Source organism: Artibeus jamaicensis, unplaced genomic scaffold, assembly GCF_021234435.1.
Source record: "Artibeus jamaicensis isolate MK-2021 breed Jamaican fruit bat unplaced genomic scaffold, CSHL_Jam_final contig_241, whole genome shotgun sequence".
In the NCBI taxonomy this organism is placed as follows: Eukaryota; Metazoa; Chordata; class Mammalia; order Chiroptera; family Phyllostomidae; genus Artibeus; species Artibeus jamaicensis.
The window spans coordinates 5,418,949-5,444,068 of NW_026521509.1; the positions used below are offsets into that span (position 1 = coordinate 5,418,949).

A 25,120-nucleotide genomic window follows, 5' to 3' on the forward strand; every position below is an offset into this window, starting at 1 on the left:
CCCCACATACAGCCTCACAACCCAGAGACCTGGGAGTCCAAGGCTCCGCTCCTCACACTAAAAGGGTGCGAACAGACCAAAAATGGTTCAAGAAGATCTCAAAGCCCCAGAGCCTATAAATCTAAGCAATGAAGAAATAGCAAACCTCTCAGACGCACAGTTTAAAACACTGGTGATCAGGATCCTCACAGAACTGGTCGATTATAGCCACAAATTAGAGAACATATGAAGGCTAAACTAATTGAAATGAAGGGAAGTGCACAGGAAACCAACAGCGATGAAAAGGAAACTGGGACTCAAATCAATGGAGTGGACCAGAAGAAAGCAAATAATGGCCAAACAGAAAAGAGTCAAGAAGCAAGAATTCAAAAAAATGAGGAGAGTCTTAGGAACCTCCAGGACATCTTTAAATGCTCCAACATCCAAATTATAGGGGTACCAAAAGAGGGAAAGGCACAGCCACCAGTGGAAAACTTATTGAACAAATAATAAAGAAGAATTTCCCCAATCTGGCAAAGGAAATAGACTTCCAGGAAATCCAGGAAGCTCAGAGAGTCCCAAAGAAGTTGGACCCAAGAAGAAATACACCAAGGCACATCATCATTACATTAGCCAAGATTAAAATGAAGGAGAGAATCCTAGAAGCAGCAAGAGCTAAGGGGACAGTCATCTACAAAGGAGTTCCTATCAGACTCTCAGTTGATTTCTGAAAAGAGACCTTACAGGCAAGAAGGGGCTGGAAAGAGGTATTCCAAGTCATGAAAACCAAAGACCTACAGCCAAGATTGCTCTATCCAGCAAAACTTTCATTTAGAATAGAAGGACAGATAAAGTGCTTCTCAGATAAGATCAAATTCAAGGAGTTCATCATCACCAAGCCCTTATTATATGAAATGTTAAGGGGACTTATCGAAGAAAAAGAAGTTAAAAAAACATGAACAGTGAAAGGACAGCAAACTCACAGTTATTAACAACCACACTTAAAACAAAAGCAAACTAAAAGGACAGCTAGATCAGGAGTGGAAGCATAGAAATGAAGATCTCAAGGAGGGTTAGCAACAGGGGAGTGGGAGGAGGGAGAAGGGGGGAGAAGGTACAGAAAATAAGTGCATAGACAGTAGATAGAAAATAGATGGGGGGGCAAGAATAGTATGGGAAATATAGAATCTAAAGAACTCGAGACACATGGTCATAAACTAAAGGGGGGGTAATGGTGGGGATGGGGGTAGGGTGGAGGGGAATGAAGGGGGAAATAGAACAACTGTAATGGCATAATCCATAAAAAATAAATTAAAAAAATAAAAATAAAGGCAAAAACTGAAACTATTAAACTTTGATAAGATAACAGGGGAAATTCTTTGGGATATAGGGATTGGTGAAGAATTTTTAGAAATGGCACTAAAAGCACTTTGTATAAGAACAAAGCAAAAACTTGATCATCGTAACAATTAAAAATTTTTGTGTTGCACAGTACATGATGAAAATACATGCTAAAGACTGGGAAGAAAATATTTGCAAATGACATATTTGACAAATAAATTATATATAGACTATATAAAGAACTCCCAAAACTCAACAGGAAAGAAAACAACTCAATTAGACATAGACAAAAGACATAAAGAAACACTTCATAAAAGAGGATATATGGATGGTAAATAAGCACATGAAAAGATTTTCACTATCACTGGCAATTGGGGAAATCAAACTAAGAACTCCATCATTGTTCACTACATGCTCCAATGAAAACAGCTAAAATAATAGTAAAAAAGATACTGATTATCCAAATGCCTGTAAGAATGCCAAGAAACTAGATCTCTCATACACTATTGGTAAGAATGTAAAATGGTACAACTGCTCTGGAAACAATTTGACAATTTAGTTTATGTAAACTAAACATACAATTACCATATGACCCAGCAATTGCATTCTTGGGCATTTATCCTAGAGAAATGAAAACATATCTGCATAAAATCCTGTACATGACTATTCATAGAAGCTTAATATGTAATAGACAAAATTTATGAACAATTCAAATTTTCTCCATGGAGTGAATGGTTAAACAATCATCGAGTGAAAAAAATCAGGAAAAATGGTACGTAAGTTTCATGGAAATATTTATTTATTTATTTATTTATTTATTTATCTTTAGAGAGAGGGGAAGAAAAGAAAAAAGAGTGGGAGAGAAATATCAATGTGTGGTTGCCTCTCATGTGCCCCCTACTGGGGACCTGGCCTGCAACCGAGGCATGTGCCCTGACTGGGAACCGAACTGGTGACCCCTTGCTTTATAGGCCCGTGCTCAATCCACTGAGCTACACCACCCAGGGCATTTCATGAAAACTTTTTATCTCTAAGTAGTTAGCAATAAAGAAGGAATGAACTATTCATACATGCAACCTAAATAAATCCAGAAAATCATGCTGAGTGAAAAAAAAGCCAATTTCAAAAACTCTTATGCTACATGACTCCATTTATATAGCATGCTTGAAATTACGCAGATTAGTGGTTGCCAGGTGTTGGAAGTGGTGGGTAGGAGAGGAAGAATGATGTGCTAAAAGAACATGGAAGTGTATACACATATTTTATGTTTCCTGTTGTTATTGTGCTATAATTATGTAAAATATTAATTGGAGGCAACTGAATTGAGACTTATCTTTGCAACTTTCTGTGGCTTTAAAATTATTTTAATATAAAATGTTTAAAAATGGTTCGAAATCTAATAAAATAAAATTTTAGAATACTCAAAATAACCAGGTAACCATTATGAAGCCAAACGAGGTTAATGGAAGGCACATTTTCACCTAAGAAGAACAAGGTGCAAAACAGGAGATAAATTATAATTATAGCTGTGTGACCATCCTTTTAGAAAAAGAACCAATTCCTGTTCTTCTTTGAAAGATTTGGTGATTTATTTTCTCCAGAAAAATAAATAAATAAATAAGCGTTCTACAATGGATGGCATGTTTCTTAAAACTCTGAATATTTAAATAAATACTATCTTTCTGCTAATAACATACCTAAAAGCAAAAACAATTTTTTATTTTAATTTATTGAGTAATATTAAAATTGTATTATTCTGGGTACCTATTTATTCTTTTAAATCATATTTTATGCAGCATCCATTCATTATTTTAATGGCCAGAACTACTAAGGTTTCCATGTTTACAAAGCTTCCTCTTATATTTCTCTTATAAAGACTTGGATTGGGAATCGAAGGAGGAAGTATCGTTTAATGGGGATTGAAGTTCCACCTCCAAGGGGAGGTCCTGCTGATTTTTCTGAGCAGCTAGAGTCTGGTTCTTTGTCTGCACTCACAACAGGAGAGGAAGCTGGTCCTGAAGTAGAAGAGGATAATGACAGAAATGATGAAGTATCCATCTGCTTGTCTGAAGGAAGCTCTCAAGGTATTTTATATGCTGTGCCTCCTAATAATACTTTTTGTCAAGTTAATGCAGTTTCACTTTCTTTGCAGTTTACTGGACTACAAATCTAAAGCCCCCAAAAGAAATGGATTTATTTGTATTCGTAGGTATTTTAATATTTTAAAGCTTTGGAAAGTATTTTGAGGGCCCCATTTCAGAAGAAAAATACCATTTAACTTCAAATAAAATCATTTCCTGTTGTGAGGCAATAATCTGATAAAAGGAAATTACAAACCCCCCTAAGGAGAATTTCATTCCCCAACTCCCACTTCCCCACCTGAGAGGTAATTTTAAGAAATAAAGAGTTACTGGAGAAAAGTGAATAAATTTTAAGGTTGCTTTAAGGACCACTACTTCTACACGGGAATCTTTTGTCATTTGACAGAGTATTCTCTAGACAGCTGGCATAGTAATCAAGATTTAATGAGAAAAATAAGACAGAATTTAATGCCTGAATCAAAATATACTTGATGGGAAGTGAGAGTGTCTAGAATTCATCTCAGTGGCTTATTTTTCACAGCTGCATGGTAAGCTTTTCATTCTCATCCAAAATTGTACCAGAAGAACACTAAAGAATTATCAACTACTAAAAAGAGCCTTTTTTGTCATGTTTTATACTAATTCTGTCCTATTCGCTTCCTCATTTTGCTGGTGGAGAATAGTAATCTGAATGATTTAACTGTGTGATCTTTTTGTAATGGTTAAGTGAATTATGTCATCTGGCCTAGATGACTATCATACCTTTAAAATACAGTAACCTTATTCTCTTCCAGTTATGAAAATACAGTTATATGTATGTTTACTTTGAGATTTCCATTAATTACATAACTTATTAGAGACAGACAGATAGAATAATAAGTATCTGGCCATACTACTTCAAAAACCTAGTAACTTGAAATTCAGGGTCCTTTATAATATGGCTCTTGATTAAACAGGATTAGTCTTCCAAATGTTTAAGGAAAAAATGCATTTAAATCAGGTCTTACATTTTACACGTTAAAACCAACTGATATCACATTAAAAGTTCCTAGAAAAAAATTCTACAAGCAAAAACCAGAATCATTTTTAAAACATGTTAAAAGGCAGATTTAGCCAAAGTCACCAAAAAATGCTGTTTATCTTTCAGCAGTTTCAATTCCATTCTTTTGCTTCTGAGAAAATAGGTACTTCCCTGATACAGAGCTTCTGACTTAACTCTAACTTCTACCTTCTACCTCCCACCTTCACTTCTCCCCTTTCTTTTTCCTTTCCCTGTATGGAGTAAAAGAAGTTGTTATTGATTTTTTTTAAAGCTACCCAGCTGGACCCCTCATGTAACTGCAAACTCTAGCAGAAGTAATAGATGACTCAGCTCCTTAATTTCAAGTTCTATGTCTGCCAATTATATTTACCATTGAGCAATTTTAAAGATTTCTCCTACTCTGAGAAGCAAACTGCTTAATGTATAGGAACAACTACCATCTATATATATACTTTAAATTTCATAACAAAGTTTTATTTTAGTTGTATCTATTATGTGGGTGTGTGCATGAAAGATAAGTCTATGTACTGTTATTATGGCCACCACATTAAGTGCCCTCTAGAGTTTTTACTCATTAATAATTCCACTCATTTGTTTAATTTCTAATCAACAAGGCTGCTTTTCTTAAGGAATAACCAGGCACATTAACAGTATTTAGCTTTCAAACTTTTAGTAATGTGGAAGCTATCTGTAAGCAGCAACAAAAAAAATGCCTTATTCAGCTCTGTGACCTCATAACTTTGTATTTTAGAAAGCCTCAAAACAATTTTTATTTATATTTTATAAAACAATTAACCATGTATAAATATGTTTGGATAAAGCAGAACTGTGTACAAAGTTATGAGCAAGTGAGAATAGAAATGTAAGGCAAACCAATGAAGAATGATTCCAGTAATGATCTTGTCAATGAGCAATATAACCCCTATTCTGAGTGCACCAGTACTAATACCAGCTCTGAACTAAACTTGATGACAATTTTTCATCCCTTTATTTTATTTAGTTTCTGATTACATAGGACTTGAAATGCCTGTGATTTGAAATGTCTAAATAACAAAAAGATAATAGTTTCCTCTGTCTAGGGACCATTCTTTTATTTAAAAAATTAAATTGAACTTTGCATTAAAACTCAGATAAAATTCGCCTGGGTACTTAAGCTGTAATTTTATATTCAAATGTGAGTTCTTGGATCAACCATGTTTTCCTCCTAATCATCCCCATGTTCATGCAGAGCACACCTATATGTCTTTCCATGAAAAGGAATGGACTCGAAAAATCTTATGAGGCTGGTATTTTTATTATGCTTTATATGGTGAAATAAAAGGTCAGTTACCAAGAGGCTGAAAAGATCCACTAGTATTTATGTAAATAATCTTTATGATATTGTTACAGAACAAAGGACCTGGCCCTGAGTTGGGGCTGCCTAGGGCCAGGTGTAGTGTGTGGGTGCTTCACTTCATGTAGGAAGGACTTCACAACATGAGTCCACGTGACCATAAGGACACATTTATGAAGGCTGGGAACAGTGACACAAGGAAAGGCTTACATAGAGGAAGCAACAGGAGAGGCTAGGCAGGGCTGCATTAGCTCACTGGGAAGTAAAAGAAAAGGAGGCCTTAGAAAACTGATCAGGGGGTTAGCCTGGGACAACTGCTGTTGCCCATTGCTCCCCTAGTTGCATGTTATGGGGTTCCTTAGAGTTTAGGAGATACATGCCTGTGGGGGCAGAAGAGTAGAAAAGGAATGATGTGCTGCTCCCCAGACAGAGAGCAGCCTGCTCTGGGTCTTTGTCTTGTGGCTTTCGTAAGCTGTCTTGCAGGCGGGAACCCTAGGGGAGGACTCGGGATGGTTTTAGTAGAATATGCACCAGTTCTCCAGGTGCACCCTTTCAGGGTCATAGTCTCCACTGATTGGACAGTGACTGGGAAGGGGGTCCTTAGTCATCATAACTGTTCCTAAGTAATCCCATGACTCTGCTGCTTTTCTGGGCCTGGAGCTGAAAAATACAACTGATTCCTAGATGTAATCTCTAGGGAGGTGACCTTCTGATCTGGCTGTAAATTGCTCAGCCATTGTGTTCAACTGTCTGTCTCAATTTCCCTGTTCCACTTGCCCAGGAACTTTCATGGCTTTTTACTTATCTGCCTCAAAATGGCACTGCAGAAAGAACAGGGAGAAATGTTGCTGCCCTGTTTTCCTAAGAAGTTGAGGTAATGTAAAACTGGTGGTTATATAGTACACACCTGATGCCGTGAACTAGCCACTTCCCCTAGCTTAGCACAGAGAGCTTTTTAGTGGACTGGTTTCTCTGAATTAATTTTTTATTTTATTATTTTATTTCTCATTTTCAGAATATGAAATTTTGATCATAAAAGGGATATATGTTCATTACAGGAAATATGTCTTGAATATTTTGTTTATTATCCACTATTCTTTTACTTCATTTTTAGTAGCTTCAAAATTTATTGTAGAGATAGGTCCTAAATGACTTATGTTGCTTCCTTTTTGTTTTTTAGTTATAAAAAATGCAGTATGACCATCCTTGTAGTTTTACCAATCCACATTTATTTCCTTAGAACATATTTTAAAAGTAAAATTGCTCATCAAAGCATATATAGAGTGAATTTGCCATTTGTGCCTTTTTAAAATAAATTATTTTATTGTTCTTGAAGGAAGCATTCTTAACAGGTTTTGAGGAATGAAAAATTAAATCATGCCTTTTTTCTATAGAAGAATCCAATGAAGTTGTTCCTAGTGAAAGAAGGGCTGGTAAGGAGGATGACCACCATGCAGTATCTGAAGATAATGTGGTATGTACCATTTGAAGTTATTTCCTCATTACATGATGAATTTCAGGGATATGTTTTGAGTTGATGACAACATCAGTATTGTCAGAATAAAGTCTTGCTCCACTTTGCAAACTAAAACAAAACTGTTAGCAATGAAATTATATCTCTTTGGGGGTTTAACAAATGAAATTTAAAGCGCTGTCAATTCAACCTCATATTTTGATTTAGGAGATTTGCAAATATAAAAATCTTATGCTTACTACACATAGGATGTTTCACAAATAACAAGTTATTTTTCTTCAATGCATTTAGCAAAAAGCAATTTTTTTTCTCATTTGACAGATGGCAGAATTAAAATAGAGGTTAGCCTGATATTATCAAAGAAACTTTTGTTAGTTCTGAGACTTGTATCCAAATATTCCTTAGTCTAGGGTCTCTCTTTAGACCATATTCATGTTATATATTATGTCTGGGACCTTTTCTTCTTTCTAGTTAATTGAACTCTATTAGTTATCATAAAAATTGTAGAAATGGAGGAAAGAGCATTAAGCAACTGAATGGCATGCAGAGACAGGTTATGTGTGGAATAAAATTAGTTTTGTAAAAATCTGAACATTATTGTTAAACAGATGGAATTGTCCTTTAAGCAGCTGTTTTAGCAGTACCTGTTTATATTCTGACTCTGTAAAATAATATAGATACTGAGATGTAATTAAAGTCAGACATAAAGGATAATGTTACTGTGCTTTGTTTTTGCCTTTTAAACAGTGTGTTGTGTTTAAGGGTCCCTTTAAAAATGGTCCCTATAATGGATTTTTCTGTTACAAAATGGTGATAACTTCAAGACTTACCCTTGCTTTCATTACAACATTGTTTATCTGACACTATAATCCTGCTACATCTCCTTAATAAAAGTTAAGCACATAAAATAGTTTTGTTCTTTTTTGATAAACATCAACAATATATGACAGTGTCTTCCACATGCAGAATATAGTTTAGGATTGCATTTTATTGATTTTAATCCTGATATAATTTGCTATTTGACCCTTCTAACACTAAATTCAATGAGCACATAGGAAAATAAGCCTTTATTTTGAGGTAAAGTCATGTTTTCACTATATAAATCATAATAATAGTTTTACACAATTCTTAACTGTGCTAATATTCTTAAATCCTACGAAGTAATAATATTCTCTGCTGTAGATTTGAAAGACATTATACAAGTTATATATAGTTACTTAAAAATTGGAACCTTTTTTCCCTAAAGATGTGCTCATTTTAGCTTGAATTTCTCTGAACTGGATCTCCTTTGCTTCAGGCATTTGAAGATAATGAATGAAATCATGGCATGGGATGACTCACAGTCACTTGGACACTTAATTTCTTAAGAACGATTGATTTTCAGAGACAAAAGTCCAAACTTTCAGCCCTGGCTGGCGTAGCTCAGTGGATTGAGCGCGGGCCTGGGAACCAAACTTTCAAAGGTTGATCTCCTCTGCCTATAACTTTTGAATGTCCCCAATTATTCATGGATAACAAATCACAAAGACATATAAGACCCATTTATATGCACAAATCTATACAGTGGCCTTTGGTGCCATCTTCCTTAGATTACTTAGCTACTTTTTCCCAGAACCTATACAAATATATTGAGAATCCAAAAACAGGATAAAAAAAGTATCAAATCTGAGGTCTGGTAAGAGCCAACATGATTAAGCCCTAAGTTTATAGTGATTATAATTGAAAACAAAACATTAGATTTATCTCCAGGCAGCAGTAGAAAGCAATTTCATTGCAGCTGTCCTCCTGACTCAGAAGCCTACAGGTCACAAACCCTGTTATGCTATTGTACTCTCATAGATAATATGTCAAATATGATCATTCCAAGATTGTTTGCAACTTTTAATCACCATATATATTGCTGGGTAAGAAGCTTGATTTTAGATTCTGCCCACAACATGTTGCTATTAATGTGCTTGTTCCTAAAATACTGCCTAGTGACTAGCTCTAGCTTAGCTTTTCTCTTGTTAAAAATTCCTTTTGTGTTGGCAGGGATTAAATGTTTAAAAGTGTTTTTCCTTAACTACGTTTTTCATACATAAAAGTAAAAATTATTTTAATGAGATATTATAGTTGATTTTATCTTTGTTTTTTTATCCTTACCCAAAGACATGCTCATTAATTTTAGAGAGAGGGGGAAGGAAGGAGAGAGGGAGGGAGACAAACACCGATGTGAGAGAAAAACACTGATCAGTTAGTTGCTCCTGTACACACCCCAACTGTGGAGCAAACCCTAGACATGACCCACAACCTTTTTCAGTTTACAGGACAATCCTCCAACCAACTGAGCCATGCCAGCAGGTCTTAGTTTTGGTTTTCAAAAAAATGTTCCATTATTACCGAACTTGCTTTGCCCCCATGATTGGAGCAGATTGGTTATTCTTTTCATCAGTGCTAAGTTGTTTTGTTTATTCTTTTGGCAGGTATTTAATTTGTACCTTGTATGTGCAAGAAACTGTACAAACTATTCTATACCTCTACTCAAAAGCTAAGGGCAGTTTAGAATCTCTCCTATTCTTCCTTCTTACTGTCCAGTGAAGGAAATAAATAGCCATGCTATTTTGATCATTATATTATACATGTCTGTTTTCAATTGTCTAGCTAATGGAGTGCAGGAAATAAGTGATTTTTAAAAATGTATTTAACAGGACTAAATGTCATATGTTGACATTTTACATTAGAAATTGCAAAGAAATATGTGGGGACTTGAAAAAGAAAATCTTTAAACCAATTAAGTATGGTTAGCATTACACTACCGTTATAGGAAAGAAGTTCCCTGTCACTGGAGGGCACTATTTAAGCATAATTTGAATGCTTTTTTTTCAGGTGTTACCATGAAAGATTTTTTTCTATTTTAAAATGTAATAAATAAGTTATTGAAGTTTATTCTGGATATTCTTGACTAGATAATCACATAACTAAAACTGAACTTTTAATGTATATGCTCTATGTGTTGTTGAGTGTAGTGATGATGAACAAATCTATATTTATCAAAATTGCTCTGTGTTACAGAAAATAGAAATTATTGATGATGAAGAAAGTGATATGATGAGTAATTCTGAAGTAGAACAAGTGAATTCTTTCTTGGATTATAAGGTAAAAGTAATTTTAAATAGTGAACTCACTAAGAGAAGGCATTAAATGAGGCAGGCTGTTACAGTACTTATGTACTGGTTTATTTCACTTCCATTTCATAAGTTTAACATCCTGGGGCTCCACATTGACTCTCTCAGACAACTTGGATATCAGTCAAGGTTCCAGGCATTTTAATTAATACTGGCTGGTTCAGTGGTTATAGTTATAAGCGCAAAGTTTGCTTGGTAGGAGTAGGTATTGATGGTGTATGACAAGGTGATGCAGTATATAATGGTGGTTAATGTGAAATTTATGGCAATGCTTTTTAAACCCAATGTTAATTTTTCTAAGATGGTAAAAAGGAATTTTTTTCCAGATTTTTCCTCTGTTAATTTTTATCTCAAATTGTAGCTTCCGAAGGCCATTTGTTAAAATATAATAGTATACCTGTTGTAGAAGTTGAAAAACAATCCCTAAAGCAAATACTTAATGACTCTGAATAGAAATTACCTTTTCTTAATGTCACTTCTTACTAAAGTGAAAGGCTTACTTTGACAACATACCATACACAATTTTGTTTTTATTAAATTTTGACATAAGCTATTTGTCCATATGTTAATATATTTTCTGCATATACATAGAATTGCTTTCTTTTTGTTAATCAGTATCATAACCACAAGGTAACTTTGGGGCTTTCTGAAATTTTGGCCACAGAATCATTCTTTCCATATACAAAAGCCCTTTTTTTAGAATATCGTAAGAGGGTCAAAGCAGAGACTAGTATTTAGATTTTAACAGAGAATAATATAACATCTAATCAGAAAAAAAGAACAGCTGTCCTTTTCTCATTTTTTTAGTTTTACTGTAATTGAAAGTTATGTCATTCAACAGATTGTTTAGATTGTTTTCCAAATGTTCATAACATGTCAGACTTTAAAATATTGAACACTGCAAACACAAAAGGAAATTATCTGTCAAAATTTATTTTCACGATGGTCAAAGAGCACAGTACAATCTTGTATTTAAACTGTATTTCTATATAACAAAATAAAGTTATTGGTTCTAAAGTACAAGAGATCATTATCATCTCTGCCACAAGATCATATATTTCTAAGTTCAGGATTAAAATGGCTCTGCTTGGCACAGGCTATGGAAACTACAGACAAGAGGACTGGATTGCACAGCTGTTAAGTGTGCTCCACTTAACACTCTCAAACAGTTCCGATAGGGCTGGGCCCAGAACTCTGAGGATTCTTTCTAGGACCTTTCCCCTCTGGTGTTCCAGCAAACTTGAGAAGTCTCGGAGCTAAAAGCCAGGGCAGGGCAGAGTGTTCAGTCTAGAAATCTTAATTAACATTTTCATTGAACTCTAAAGAACACTCAGTGATTCAGTGTTTTCCATTGTGGTAAATGCTTTGGGAACAAGGGGTCTTTCACTGCGCTATTAAGGATGTCTTTTATAACACATTGCCATCCTATATAAACTTGTTTAACTCTAAAAAAAATCAGACCTATATAGAAATATTTTTTATAATCATTATTTAAAATATTTTGATCCACTTCATCTGTGAATTTTGTTAACTTAAAATAAGGGCAAGTGAAACCTCATATAATAGTTCTCATTGCTGATTTCGGGATGTTGATTTAAAACATCCTTATCAGTTTAGAAATTTAATCTTTCTTCAGAGAACTTTGGTACTTTATTTGCATACATGTTAGTTTTGGGGGGATCAAAATCACTTTGTCAGTTTCTTAAGTACATTCATCATAAGAGCCTTGAAGGTAGAGAGTTATTTATCTTTGTGTTATCTGGTCTAGTGCTTAATTTATAGATATCTAGTAACTAATTCCTTAGTGAATATATTAAAGTCCTCAGAATCAATTAAGACAGAAAGCTCAATTATGATAACTTTTTCATTTGCTAAATTAAACAAGTCTCCCATTATTATTGAAATTCACTGTGGCAAAAATGAAAGAATATTTCTAATACACATTTGATAATTGTTACTGCGCAACCAGCAGTGCTCAGTTTCATCATACCGGATTCAGATATATTCCTAAAAATATTTCTAGGAGTTCTAACTCACCCAAAATATTTATGAGACAAGTTGGTGATCTCAGTCTCTGAGGCATAAGCACTATATCATAAAATAACACTTCCAATGTTCCCTACAGTCATCTTGGAAAAGAATTGACAGAACTTACTTCAAGGTAGGGAAGATTATAATGTGAAAAATGGGCTAGATCTTGCATTCTGAAAGTCAGTGGTTGATGTTACCTTACTAGTTCCTCACGAACATTCTATTTACTTAGGCAAGTCTCTAAAATACATGTAAATTACTGCCTGTAATCTTGGAAGTATTTAATAGGCTTGCAAAAAGCAGCTCTGAGAAGAAATGTCCATAATTTTAAATGATCTCAAAGCCATTTGTGTTTTTAAAACATTGCATAAATACTTAGAAAGAGGAGGAACATTCACATGAGAAATTAGAGATCTGCATACCAACAATGCTTCATGACTTTTGCAAATGTGAATTAATGTTTTTAAAAATTTTAATGGATTGTGAGTGCAGCTCAAAAGGACAATGCACTCAAAGGAGACACTAAGATAATAATGGTTATTATTTGAAAAGACTTCCTGGTCAACACTTTACTAATGCTATTAATTCTGACAATACGCACCAAAAGTATCTATATATTTAGAACTACTCGAATGTATTATGGCAGGACCATATTGAAATTTATTATAATGCTGTCTTGTAAAGTAGCTTGCTACAGAGTGTCTCTGGATAAGGAATTTAGCTTGAATCATCATTTGTAGATGATTCACTTGATATGAAATAGTCTGAAAAAGAAGTTTTATTAGGTAAAATAAGTCCTAAACTGAGCTGATAAAATAGTTGATGTAATAAACATGTTCATAGACTCAGGGTGACCAATGCAACTGCATCCTTTCATCTCAAACAACAAAAAATGCCCCTAAAATTAACTAATTTTAATGTCTTTCATGAAAATTATTGAAAAAATGCTGTTAAAGGTCCTGCTGTGCACTTCAAGACCAATTCTCCAGCTGCAAACACTACTCATAGATTGCTTTCAGGGTTGTTGTTGTTGTTTTTAGCAAAGGGGCCAGCTAATAATTTATTTTTCATTTTTAGTCAGGTTTTTGACCTGTAATTTCCATACAATGAAATTCACCTCCTTATACAGTTTAGATGAGTTTTTACAAGAGGACACTATTGTCTGTTCATGACTACAATCTGTTTATTCATCTACTGATGATCACTTGTGTTGTTTCTAGTGTTTGGCTATTGTGAATAAAGCTTCCAGGAATATTTATACATGTCTTTCTGTGGACATATATTTCCCTTTGATAAATACTTGAGTAGAATTGCTCAGTCAGGTGGTAGGAAAGAAAGATTTAATTTTATAAGAAACTGCAAAATATTTTTCAAAGTAGATGTTCCCTTTTACACTTCCATCAGCAATGTATAAGACTCCAAACTGGTCCACATTCCTATCAGCATTTGCTATTGTCTGTTTCTTTAACTTTAACCATTGTAGTATGTTGGCAGTATCATCTCTTTGTAGCTTTATTTTGCATTTCTTTAATGACAAATGATATTAAACATTTTAATGTGTTCATTGCTCATTTACCCATCTTCTTTGATAAAGTGTGGGTTCAGATACTTTGCCTGCTTTTTCTTTGTCTGAGCTCATAATTGTATTGTAACAGTTCCTTCTGTGTTTTGAATGCAAGTACTTATCAGATATTTGACTTACTAACATTTTCTCCCAATATGGAGCTTGTATTATTTTCTTAACAGTGTCTTTTGAAAACCAAACATTTTTACAAAGTTTTTTTTTTACATTTCATGCTTTTTGTGTCCCCCTTGAGAAATCTTTGTCTAACACAAGGACACAAAGATTTTTCTCATCTGTCTTTCTCTAGAAGTTTTACAGTTTTAGGGTTTACCTTTAGGTGTATGATCCATTTCTTTATGATGTGAGGTAAAAGTTGATTTTTTAGGTATAAATTTATAATTGTTCAATCACTGTTCTTTGAAAAACTATCCTTTCTTTGTCCATTGAATTACTTCAGCACCTTTTTTTTATTTAGTTATTTTTCAAGTACAGTTTTTTTGTCTATTTCTCCAACCATATAGACATGTGACCATTTTTAGCACACATATTTCTGGACTTTCTGTTCTGTTCATCTGACCTATATGTCCAATCTTTTGCGAATACTACTTATTGTTGATTTCTTGACTACTGTAGCTTTAATAGTAAATCTACTCAAACCACTTTTAAGGCCACCTTTTTGTAAGAACTTTATAACCCTGAAAACTAGAATAACCAAAGATTATTAATTTTATATTCACTTCTAGATTATTAATATTATATTCATTTCACTGATGAGTAAACAAAGTCACAGAAAAGTTGGTGTCCACATTTACACAATCATTAGTAGACTTGGCACTAAAATCCTCCAAAATCCTAGTTTAGTCCTTTTTTTCTACACAACAAACAAAGATAGTGAAGGGAGAATTGGTCTCAAATTAGTGCTATAGAGTGATTTGGAAATATTTTCTGAGTAACAGACTCCTACATAAAGGCAGGGGTGCTCAGCAAACCACTTAAAACAGTTTTAGTAATAAATTTAGTCTCTCCTTGGAAAAAATTATAACCTTTTCAGCTCTCAGTATTTGGCTTTGTGTATTATATATTCAGCATTAATGCATCTGCAATTCCTTTTTACTTGGGGTTAATTGAGCTCTGTCTATTCTTAATCTTAATTCAAATGCTAACTAGGTTTAATATAGGAGAAATCTTTTCAAGGAGAGAGCTGTTTCTTGATTTTTTTCTTACTGAAATTAATTTCATTGGATTTTTACCAAATTGTTTTCTGTTAGTGATTTGCTTAAAAAATAGCCTTTGAGTAAAAGGACAATTTCCTTCTGTGCTTTTATTCCTTTATGCTAAAAATTACTCTCTCTCTAATTTTATTACTTTTTTAGAATTTTATTGTGCAACAGCTATGTATTCTGCTATGTTTGCAGATGGTAATTATAGTGTTTTCTCCTTCAGAATAAAGAAGTCAGATTCATGGAACATGAGCTAGAGATTCAAAAGCAAAAGTACTTTAAACTTCAGACATTTGTCAGAAGCTTGATACTAGCTATGAAAGCTGAGGATAAGGAACAACAACAGGTAGGTGCCAGAAGTGAATAGTAAGCTGTAATATATCATGTTGAATAATGGCATGTCACACTTGGGTTTTTCATATATATATTTTTGTACTTCACCCCTGCTTTCCATCAAGGAAAGATTTGTTACTTAGAACATTTTTCAGCACAGAGTTTTTGATATTGCATACTCAGAAGTTTGCGTGCTGCTTAGTGGAAAATGAAAATAACTAACTGATTAATATACTTTAATTCCAAGTTAATCTTAAATAAAATTTAAAAGATTTTATTTACTTTTAGAGCAAGGGGAAAGGAGGGAGAAAGAGAGGGAGAGAAACATCCATGTGTGGTTGCCTCTCACACGCTCCCTACTGGGGACCTGGCCTGCAACCCACCCATGTACCGACTGGGAATTGAACCGGGGAACTTTTGGTGTGTGGGACAATGCCCAACCCACTGAGTCACAACAGTCAGGGCTAAATAGGGATTGAAATATGATCATTTTAAAGAAATTCTCAAAATGTTTGTAAAGACCACTACCTTAACTAGAGAGGCACATATTTGGGAATCTTTGTGAATGAAATTTTATAACAATTTATTATGCTTGCTAAAAAGAATTATAGAACTCTAGTGGTCTATTCAATACTTTAATGGTACCACATTTGCCTCTGAATTGTATACTTACTGCCCTGTTGATTCCTTGTTAGAAAAGTTCAATGTGAGTAGTATGTGACAAAGGTAACCATTAATTAAGAAGCAGTCTAAGAAGCTTTTATTCAGCAAAGAACCTCAAGAGTACAAAAATTTATCCTTTATATCTTAACAAGACTGCACATATTATCCCAGACATCTCCAGGGGGAAAATAGTCTTAGTATCTCACAATTCTCCCTTTTTTAAAAAAGAAAAAGTCTTTATTTTTCACTGAAGTATAGAACAACAAAATGTAAACTAAAATAATTTAGTGATGAGGTTCAAACTAGCACACACATTATATTTCCAGTTCCATAGATTTTGTTCTCCCTGTGGCACACACAGAGACATCCCAAGACATCAATCTTTCGTTACCTTTGCCAGATTTTTAAAGAAAATTGCATTATTATGTGAGCTATGTGTATCCCATGACATACTGAAAATGTGTTTGTTTTTATGAACCTAAGCTAAAGATTTTACAGAATAAGTTGATGGTCTTTATCACAGTCCCATTGGTACTATAACTTTTAAATAACTGGAAGAATATTAGGTCCAACCAGAGGAATAACTTACAGTATGGTCCTGATCCCCAAAGTCATAGTCTGGTTTTGAATTCAGAGTTACACAGCCAGCTAAATGGCAGGTGTCTATGTCTCTTGATATCTAAGAATAACATACAAATTACATTTTTTTTGCTAATTCTAACCTCATGTTAATAGGTTGCTTCTTTCCCCTAAAACCACTAACAAATAAGAAAAGTAACTACTTTACATTTTACTTTTCTCCTTCTCTTATACTTTTCTTCTGATAAAGACTAATGAACTAAGATATGGACAAAATGTTGGCTGAGAAACAGAGAATGTTATACAAAAACCATACTAAAAGTCATAGCTTACAAATTAAGTACTCGAATAGAAATTACTAATTTTCATAGTTGATATCAGGTATCATGGATCTCAAAATATGATCTCAAAATACAGCAGATGCTAATATTATCCCATAAAAGTTATTCAGATGATGTCTTAAATTACTGATTCAACACTGTGAAATTCTTAAAGGTTTATTTCTAGAAGGAATGTGTTTCATTGGATTCCCATTTTTTTAAAAATCTTAAGTGTTTTTCCATTCATCTTGATTTGGGTCAGTTGAGTGAGATAAGTGGCACACAGAATATTTTGCCCCAGTGAAGCAACCCCAGCATCAAAAAATATATAATACAGTCTGACTAAAGTATTATATTACTTTAAGGTTTTTTTGTAATTAATGGCCATTTTAAAATAAAAATAATGCTGCCAACCCTGTTCTATCATTAGTTATGGTCTTTCTTCCCCTGATAATTCAGTATGTGATCCTACCCAGGTCAATTGCCTTTCTCGAACTTCAAATTCTCCACTTTGCAAGTAAGATGATAATAATGATTAACATAATGGAACTTGGCATTCACTCCCTAGGGCCCAGAATAATTATTATAGAGACTGATGTTATATTTGGGAAGTACTGTAATCTTTGGAGAAGAGTGGCCCTCGGTCAAACTGAAGATAGATTGATGAAGAACCTGTAGTAAGAAAAGTTAATCATCTTAGTACCTAAGAAAAAGGCAATTCTAGCAACTGACATATTCTAAAGATTTGTTCAGTGTGCCAATGTTGGAATCTAGTAAGATACTGAGAAAAATTTTTGAAGCCATCTTTATGTATTAGTAGTTCCCTATATTGACTCAGATAATAAAGTTTTTCTATTTCATACTACACTCATTTTCTTGGACAACTATGTGAAATTTAATGACAAAGAAATAAATAATTGTGCTTCTTTGATTTTAAGGTCTCCCATCTAGAATTAGATTGACACTAATCTGCTCATCCACTTGATTTTTCAATACTCTAAGCACTTTGCCCTCTCTAATATAGCTTCTTCACAATTACAAAGAGAACTAAATCTAGTGATATCTTCCTTATAAACCATGATCAGCCAATGTCAGCAAAAGCTTTGTTTCACCTAGACTGGGTTAGTGGTAAACAACTGTTATAGAAGAAAATGGCATTGTGCTTTATTTTTATGGTGCAACGTAGCACCTTAAAAAGCATGTAGTACTTATGGGTGACTGCTTTCTAAATACTCTCAATTTCAGCAGGATATTCAAGAACTACTTAATAATATAAAAGAAATTCATTTTTCCAGACATGAGTTAGTCTTTCCTTATGCAGCTTCAGAGAAAGGAGAAAGTTTCTAATCTTGCCTCTCTGCTATTTGAGACAAAAAGTATAGAATTTTGGCCCTGGCTGGTATAGCTCAGTGGATTGAGCGCAGGCCTGCAAACCTAAGGATCGAGGTTCGATTCCTGGTCAGGGCACATGCCTGGGTTGCGGGCCAGTTCCCAGCATGGGACTCACGGAGGCAACCATACATTGATATTTCTCTCCTTCTCTCCTTCCCTTCCCCTCTCTCTAAAAATAAATAAAGTCTTTTTAAAAAGTATAGTATTTTAGTTTTCATTTGTTTTAATAAAAGAATATGACAATACTGTCTTATTTCAACAGTGGACTTCATATATTCTTCAACATGCCCTGTCTTTCTATTCCTTAATCAGGTAGTAAGAAACTTGCATTTGTTTCTGTTCCCTTGGTCTTCTTTCCTTACCTCTGTATACAAAATCCACATTACAAGTAATGCTATCTAAAAACTGCCCAGATATGCTTACATTATTTTTAGTGTTGGGAGTATCAAATCAGTAATTTACTCCACAATTTCTTATAGACAAGTAGGCATCAACACTGTCAGCCATATAAACTTGATTAATCATTTATTTCTCTAGAGTGGATGCATGTTCTGCAACTCTAGGTGAAACAATTACACCATGGCAAAGCTTAGTTCTTGGCTCTTGACTTATCCTAATTACTCCAGCAGAGAAATGACCAGTCCTCTAGATACATCATTACACAGCTAAATTCACTGGTTCAGCTTGTACCCTTGTGGGTTCTTGGCCATCTGTAGATATATGGGCATAGCCTAAGAAAAGAAAAAAATATTGCTTAGTCTTTTCAAGTTGTTAAAGTTTAGTCTAAAGTAAAATAGTTGAACTTATCTCTTAATGGCTAAGTTCCTTCCCCAACTGAAGTATAAAATAGCCTTTTGTGAAATGTGTTTTTCTCTAAAAGACAGCATAACTAGGCAAGAATATTTTAATAATTTTAAAGCCCTTTAGCAGTGATCAGTGAACACTCAAAACTAGTATAGAAATCACTTATCTCAAGCACTTCAAAACACTTGTTACAGAATAGTTGTTCATCTCATTCCTGATTTCCCTTTTGTCCAAGGTTCTACTCTATATAATCCATACTCTCAAGATCTAGTACATTGTTACTTCCTTTTAATAGTGTATTATTTTTTTTCTTTTAGGTGATATATCATATAAGGCCCTGAAAGATAAATGCTCCTTTTAAAAATCCATGAGAAAAAAATCAACATGAGAGGACTATAACTATTAACATAAAGTTGGGGGGAAATCTGTCCACATACTAATTCAAAAATATTGATTTTTCTTTCTCAGGCACTGCTGTCAGATTTACCTCCTGAATTAGAAGAGATGGATTTCAATCATGCTTCACCAGAGCCTGACGATACCTCATTCAGTGTGTCTTCTTTATCAGAGAAAAATGCCTCAGACAGTGTGTGATTTAAGGGGGCTGATGTATGATACAGCTGTTAGGCTGCCTAACAGGTGTGCTTTTCAAGATAACTGCATTCTGTTTCCCTGATATTCTTCAGTTGCAAAAATATATTATTGAAACCATTGTATTATGAAGAATGGGCAAGATATAATGGCTACAGTTCAAGAAATGTATGAAATTTAAAAATTGTTTGACACTTTTTCTCCAAGTGATAGAAATCTAAACAAATAACTTTAATTTTGAGCAAATTAACTATGAAATGCATAATGTCTCATTTTTTTATTTTTTTTGTTTAGTTTTATAGAAGAATCTTAGTTTTAATAATAGTTTTGGGCAGAGATGCAAAAGTTTTTCAACATGGCTTATTAAGTTGCTTACTAAAGCTTAATTATTGTTTTCATCGCCATCATATCGTCCTTCTTTCCCTCTCTTTTTCCTAACATACGCTTTTACTAGGTAAAGTGGACTAAAGATTGAAACAAAACTTTGAAAGTGATTTAACCTGGAAGAGTCTTTGGATTTATTTTTCAAACTCTACAAGAATTTGACTTAAGCTAATGATTGAAAATGGAAGTGATTACTAGTATATAATTGTAAATTATTGGTAGTCTTCATTAACTAACCCAAATATTTGAGGAGAGGGGGGAAAGCACTATGAAAAAATAATTCACCAACTTGGAGTTAAATAAATTAAGTGTACAGAAACAAAATGTTGAAAAGATTAGTCTTAATGGGAATTCTTCATTGCTGCAAATGACAATTATTGATAAAATTCACATTCTACTAGTAAAATTGTGTAACTGAGTTAGATGAAATGTTGCACAAATATTAGAAGTTTATCATCACCTTCATAATATTTTTTTACTTTTTATGTTTCATGAAACAACAAGTAAGGTAAGCCACTAAGATTTTTTTTTAAATGTAGTCATTCAGCTTTGCCACAAGTTTCACCTCCTTTCCATGTGAGGCCTGTACAGAGCCATCAGCCAAGGATAATATCCAAAAAGAATTATACAACTTTGGTTGCAAATCACAGTCCTCTGGATTTCCTGGTTACTATTGTATGGGCATGCTACCCAGTCATTCTATTAGCAGGTACCAGGTGGCAACACAATGTAGACAATTCTTTACAGACTTTCCCTTCCCAGTACCAGATGGCATAACCAGGGCCCATAAAAAGGAAAATGCCAGTTTCTCCCTGACCACACAGTATCATGTATTTTGGGGTTGAAAGTGTGGAATCATGTTGTGTGGTTAAATTACTATCTATATATTTAAAAATTTAATGAAATATATTTTCCATACAAACAACTGTAAACCTACCTTTGCCCCACCCTGTATTATAATAACTATGTATGGTGTCAGGTGGGTACTAGAATTATCAGGAGTATCACTTCTTAAGTTATACTTGTCTAACCACTATGCTGTACACCTGAAGCTATTATAAAGTAATACTGAATGTTAACTGAAAATAAAGAAAAATTTCAACAATGTAAAAAAAGTTAATGAAGTAGCTTAGGTTGCTCTTTTGGCCATCAGGTTTCTATGTCAGATATTTATGTAATTTTTAAGAGGTTTATTTGCTTTTATACACAGGGAAACAGAGGGAGAAAGAGAGGGAGAGAAACATCAGTGTGTAGTTGCCTCTCACATGCCCCCTACTGGGGACCTGGCCCACAACCCAGGCATGTGCCCTGACTGGGAATCAAACCAGTGACCCTTTGGTTCACAGACCAGCATTCAATCCACTGAGCCACACCAACCAGGTTTATTTTTGTAATTTTTAAGAAAAACCAATTTTGATCTTGAAATTCAGATACGAATTTACCAAGGCAGAAACGCAGTTATGAATGTCTTTGATCTCGAAATGTCCCCTTACCACACATACAAATAGGTAAAGTTGATAATTCTTCATTTTGTCTGCTGTTTAATTTAGTATTGCTTCCATCTTACTGTGGTTCTTTTGTTAGTAGAAATGTGTCAATGGTTAGGTATGCTTCCTTTTAACTAACAGCCATATGGTTCGTTGCAAACAATGTTTAGTACTCTGCTAACAAGTCAGATTTCATTCAGAAAGAAAGTGCAGAGTAACAACAGAATGTTAGATATTTTTTTAAAGATTTTATTCATTTATCTTTAGAGGGGAAGGGAAGGAGAGAGGGAGAGAAATATCAATGTGTGGTTGCCTCTCATGTGTCCCCTGCTGGGAACTGGCCTGCAATCCAGGCATGTGCCCTGACTGGGAATCAACCATGATTCCTTAATTCGCAGGCCCGAGATCAATCCACTGAGCTACACCAGCCAGAGCACAACGTTAGATATTAGGATTAAATTTATCTGCTTCACCAATTGCTCCAGGAGATAAAGAGTCCCTACTACATACAGCAAATACAGAGACCATTCATTAATGTAGCATGAACAAATTCCAGGCTTTCAAGCCATGCTTAAGATCTCCTTCCTAGTCACTGAGTTTATCTTTAAACTCTATTTTTTCTGCCTCAGTTTAAGCCCCTCTTATTTGATTCTTGTTACAAAGTAAAGATAGATGATTGTCTACATCTTTCAACTCTATGGATTTTATTTATCACATCTCAGCATTTACTCACAAAACCAAATAATATTCATTGACCTCCTGCTATAAGGACATTGGATTTTGATTCCTTAGCAAGCCATAAACTTCAAAACAAATAATTTCTTTTACCTTTTTAGGGATAGTAATAAAATTTATTTAATTAGAAAATTTAATAGATTTAAGGATTCTGCTAAGTATAATTCCTAGAAGGACTTGCATAGATGTTTCTTTTGTCCCTGTTTAAAGTTCCATTAATATAGAAACTGCATCAATTATAACAGTACACTTAGGGATCCCTTTGTTTTGGCATTTGTGCTTCAGCACCAGGATTATTTACTTTATTATCATTGGAATTAAAACATTCCTGAAATGAAATATGGTTGTTCTATAGCAGAAACCAAAGGAAATAGCTGTATCCAGAAAGAAAAATCATAATTGGCAGAATGAAAAATATGCCATGGTCAAGACTTAAAAAATCTATTATGAAGAAAATATATATTTTCACACATATAGATTAGAATTGGTTTTGAGACATTTTACAGGAGGAAAAATATCAGTTAATGAGTCTTTTGTGAACATCTTTATTGCTGAGGGGAGGGAAAAACAAACCACTAGTGTTTCTTTCTATAGGGCTTTGACACAATATTAAAACAGACCACACTACCTGAACCATCTCTTGCAAGAACAGATATCAGGTAAAAAAATCTTTTTCTTTTACCTAACTTTGGTGTTTGCTTACAGCTTAGGATAACCAATCAGTTTCTAAGCAGGAAATGCGCATCTAACAGAGCACTTACCTTCCAAAAATATGTATTAAAATACAAAACAAACAAAAACATTAAGATACCTTCCTCATTTCAGCCAAACTAAAATTATTCACAAGAAAAGGAGAACTGCAGTAACCCTGGTGAATAGGAAAATTAACACACACAAGGAAACGTAAAAGAAAATTGGCCTTTTCATGGGACCTGGGAATGTTTTGTAAGATCAGTTTTAACAGCAGAACTTTTTCTTATGTGATAGAAATATTTGTTATTGTTGGAGAAGAATAGTCTGCAGTCTGATCACATCTTGTACTCTGTGTACCACCAAGACTTCAAGCTATGTCTATTTTTGTCCATTTTTTTCTAAACAAAGCAACACCTATTTAAAGGCAATCTGTAAATTTGTAGCATAAATCATAAGGTGTGTATATGAAAGAATTCTAGACTCTAAGATTGACTTTGTTGCCTTTTTTGAGGAGAAGGGACATTTCACCTATTTCCTAGGAATAGTCTCCTCATTTGAGCCTGATAGCTTATAATCATTTTTTTAAAGATTTTATTTATTTATCTTTAAAGGGGCAAGGAAGGAGAGAGGGAGAGAAACATCAATATATGGTTGCCTCTTGTGTGTCCCCCACTGGGAACTGGCCTGCAACCCAGACATGTGACCTGACTGGGAATCGAACCATGATACTCTGGTTCACAGGCCCACCCTCAATCCACTGAGCTACACCAGCCAGGTAGCTTATAATCATTTTTAAGAGACATTCTGAAAACTTGAACTGCAGTCCTTCCTCCACATTGCAGTGATGGTATACCAGGAATACCATTTATTTTTAAAACTGTATATATATATATATATATATATATATATATATATATATATATATATATATAGTTGTTATAGTTATAGTTAGTTATAGTTATAGTTATAGTTATAGTTATAGTTATATAGTTATAGTTATAGTTATATATATAGTTATATATATGTATATACATATATATGTATATATATATATATATATATATATATAAAATCTTAGATTTTCATTCAGATCCTAAAAATGTAAAATTCTAATAGATTAGCCTTTTAAGAGTTATAATAACCATAATGTCAAAGTGATGAGTAAACAGGCTCATCTTTGAAGTTGGTGTTATCCTTGGCAGACAGCACTGTATCATGCTCTTCACCAAGCTGTTTTGGAGATGATATAATGGAGGAACCTGTTAATTTGTGAGACTACAGTCAACATACCATTACCTAAAATAAACATTTACTAATAGCAGATTTGCTAAGGGCTAAAAGAGAATAAAGTGAAATTTTCATGAAAATATAATTGTCATTGTTCCATTAAAGTGTATACTGAGTATATGGTGTTCCACGTTGAAATTTTATTTTGCATTGACTTGTTAAGTAATTAATTTTAGAAATTTTGCACCCCATTACTGGTACTACCTCTGAAACATACTATCACCTTAAAACTGTATCAGACTGTAATATGAACTTTTGTAGGGTTTTTATTTAAATTTTATAGAGGCAATAAATGATTTCCAAGTAATGGACATCTATTTCATTATTTTAATGTTTATTTCCCCAAGTTGCTGTGTTACAAGCACTGTATCCTTTCAGAGATAATTTTACCTCACAAAAATAAGGTTCTTGTAAAAAGGCCCTCCCCCCAAATACAGAGAATAGTAAAGTACTGGGGGCCCAGAAAGGAAGAAAATGGAGTACACAAGTGAAAATTTGGTTGATTTCCAAGCTGACATGCACTTAACAAGGAATTACTCCAACACCAATAGAATAGAGTCAATATTCTGTAATATAGAATAGATTTCTCCATGATAATACATTTAAATAATTAAATCAGCAAG

General features: G+C 33.8%; 1 protein-coding gene across 1 annotated transcript in view; it reads left to right on the forward strand.

The window, feature by feature from the left end:
• HDX (highly divergent homeobox) overlaps positions 1–19,974 on the forward strand; it is a 101,580-nt gene extending 81,606 nt beyond the window's left edge. The window contains exons 6-10 of the mRNA XM_037126733.2: positions 3,197–3,404; positions 7,171–7,250; positions 10,302–10,385; positions 15,453–15,575; positions 19,789–19,974. Coding sequence (XP_036982628.2) covers positions 3,197–3,404; positions 7,171–7,250; positions 10,302–10,385; positions 15,453–15,575; positions 19,789–19,914 — 621 coding nt within the window. The 3' untranslated portion in view covers positions 19,915–19,974. The remainder of the gene's footprint in view (positions 1–3,196; positions 3,405–7,170; positions 7,251–10,301; positions 10,386–15,452; positions 15,576–19,788) is intronic.
• The last annotated feature ends 5,146 nt before the right edge of the window (positions 19,975–25,120 follow it).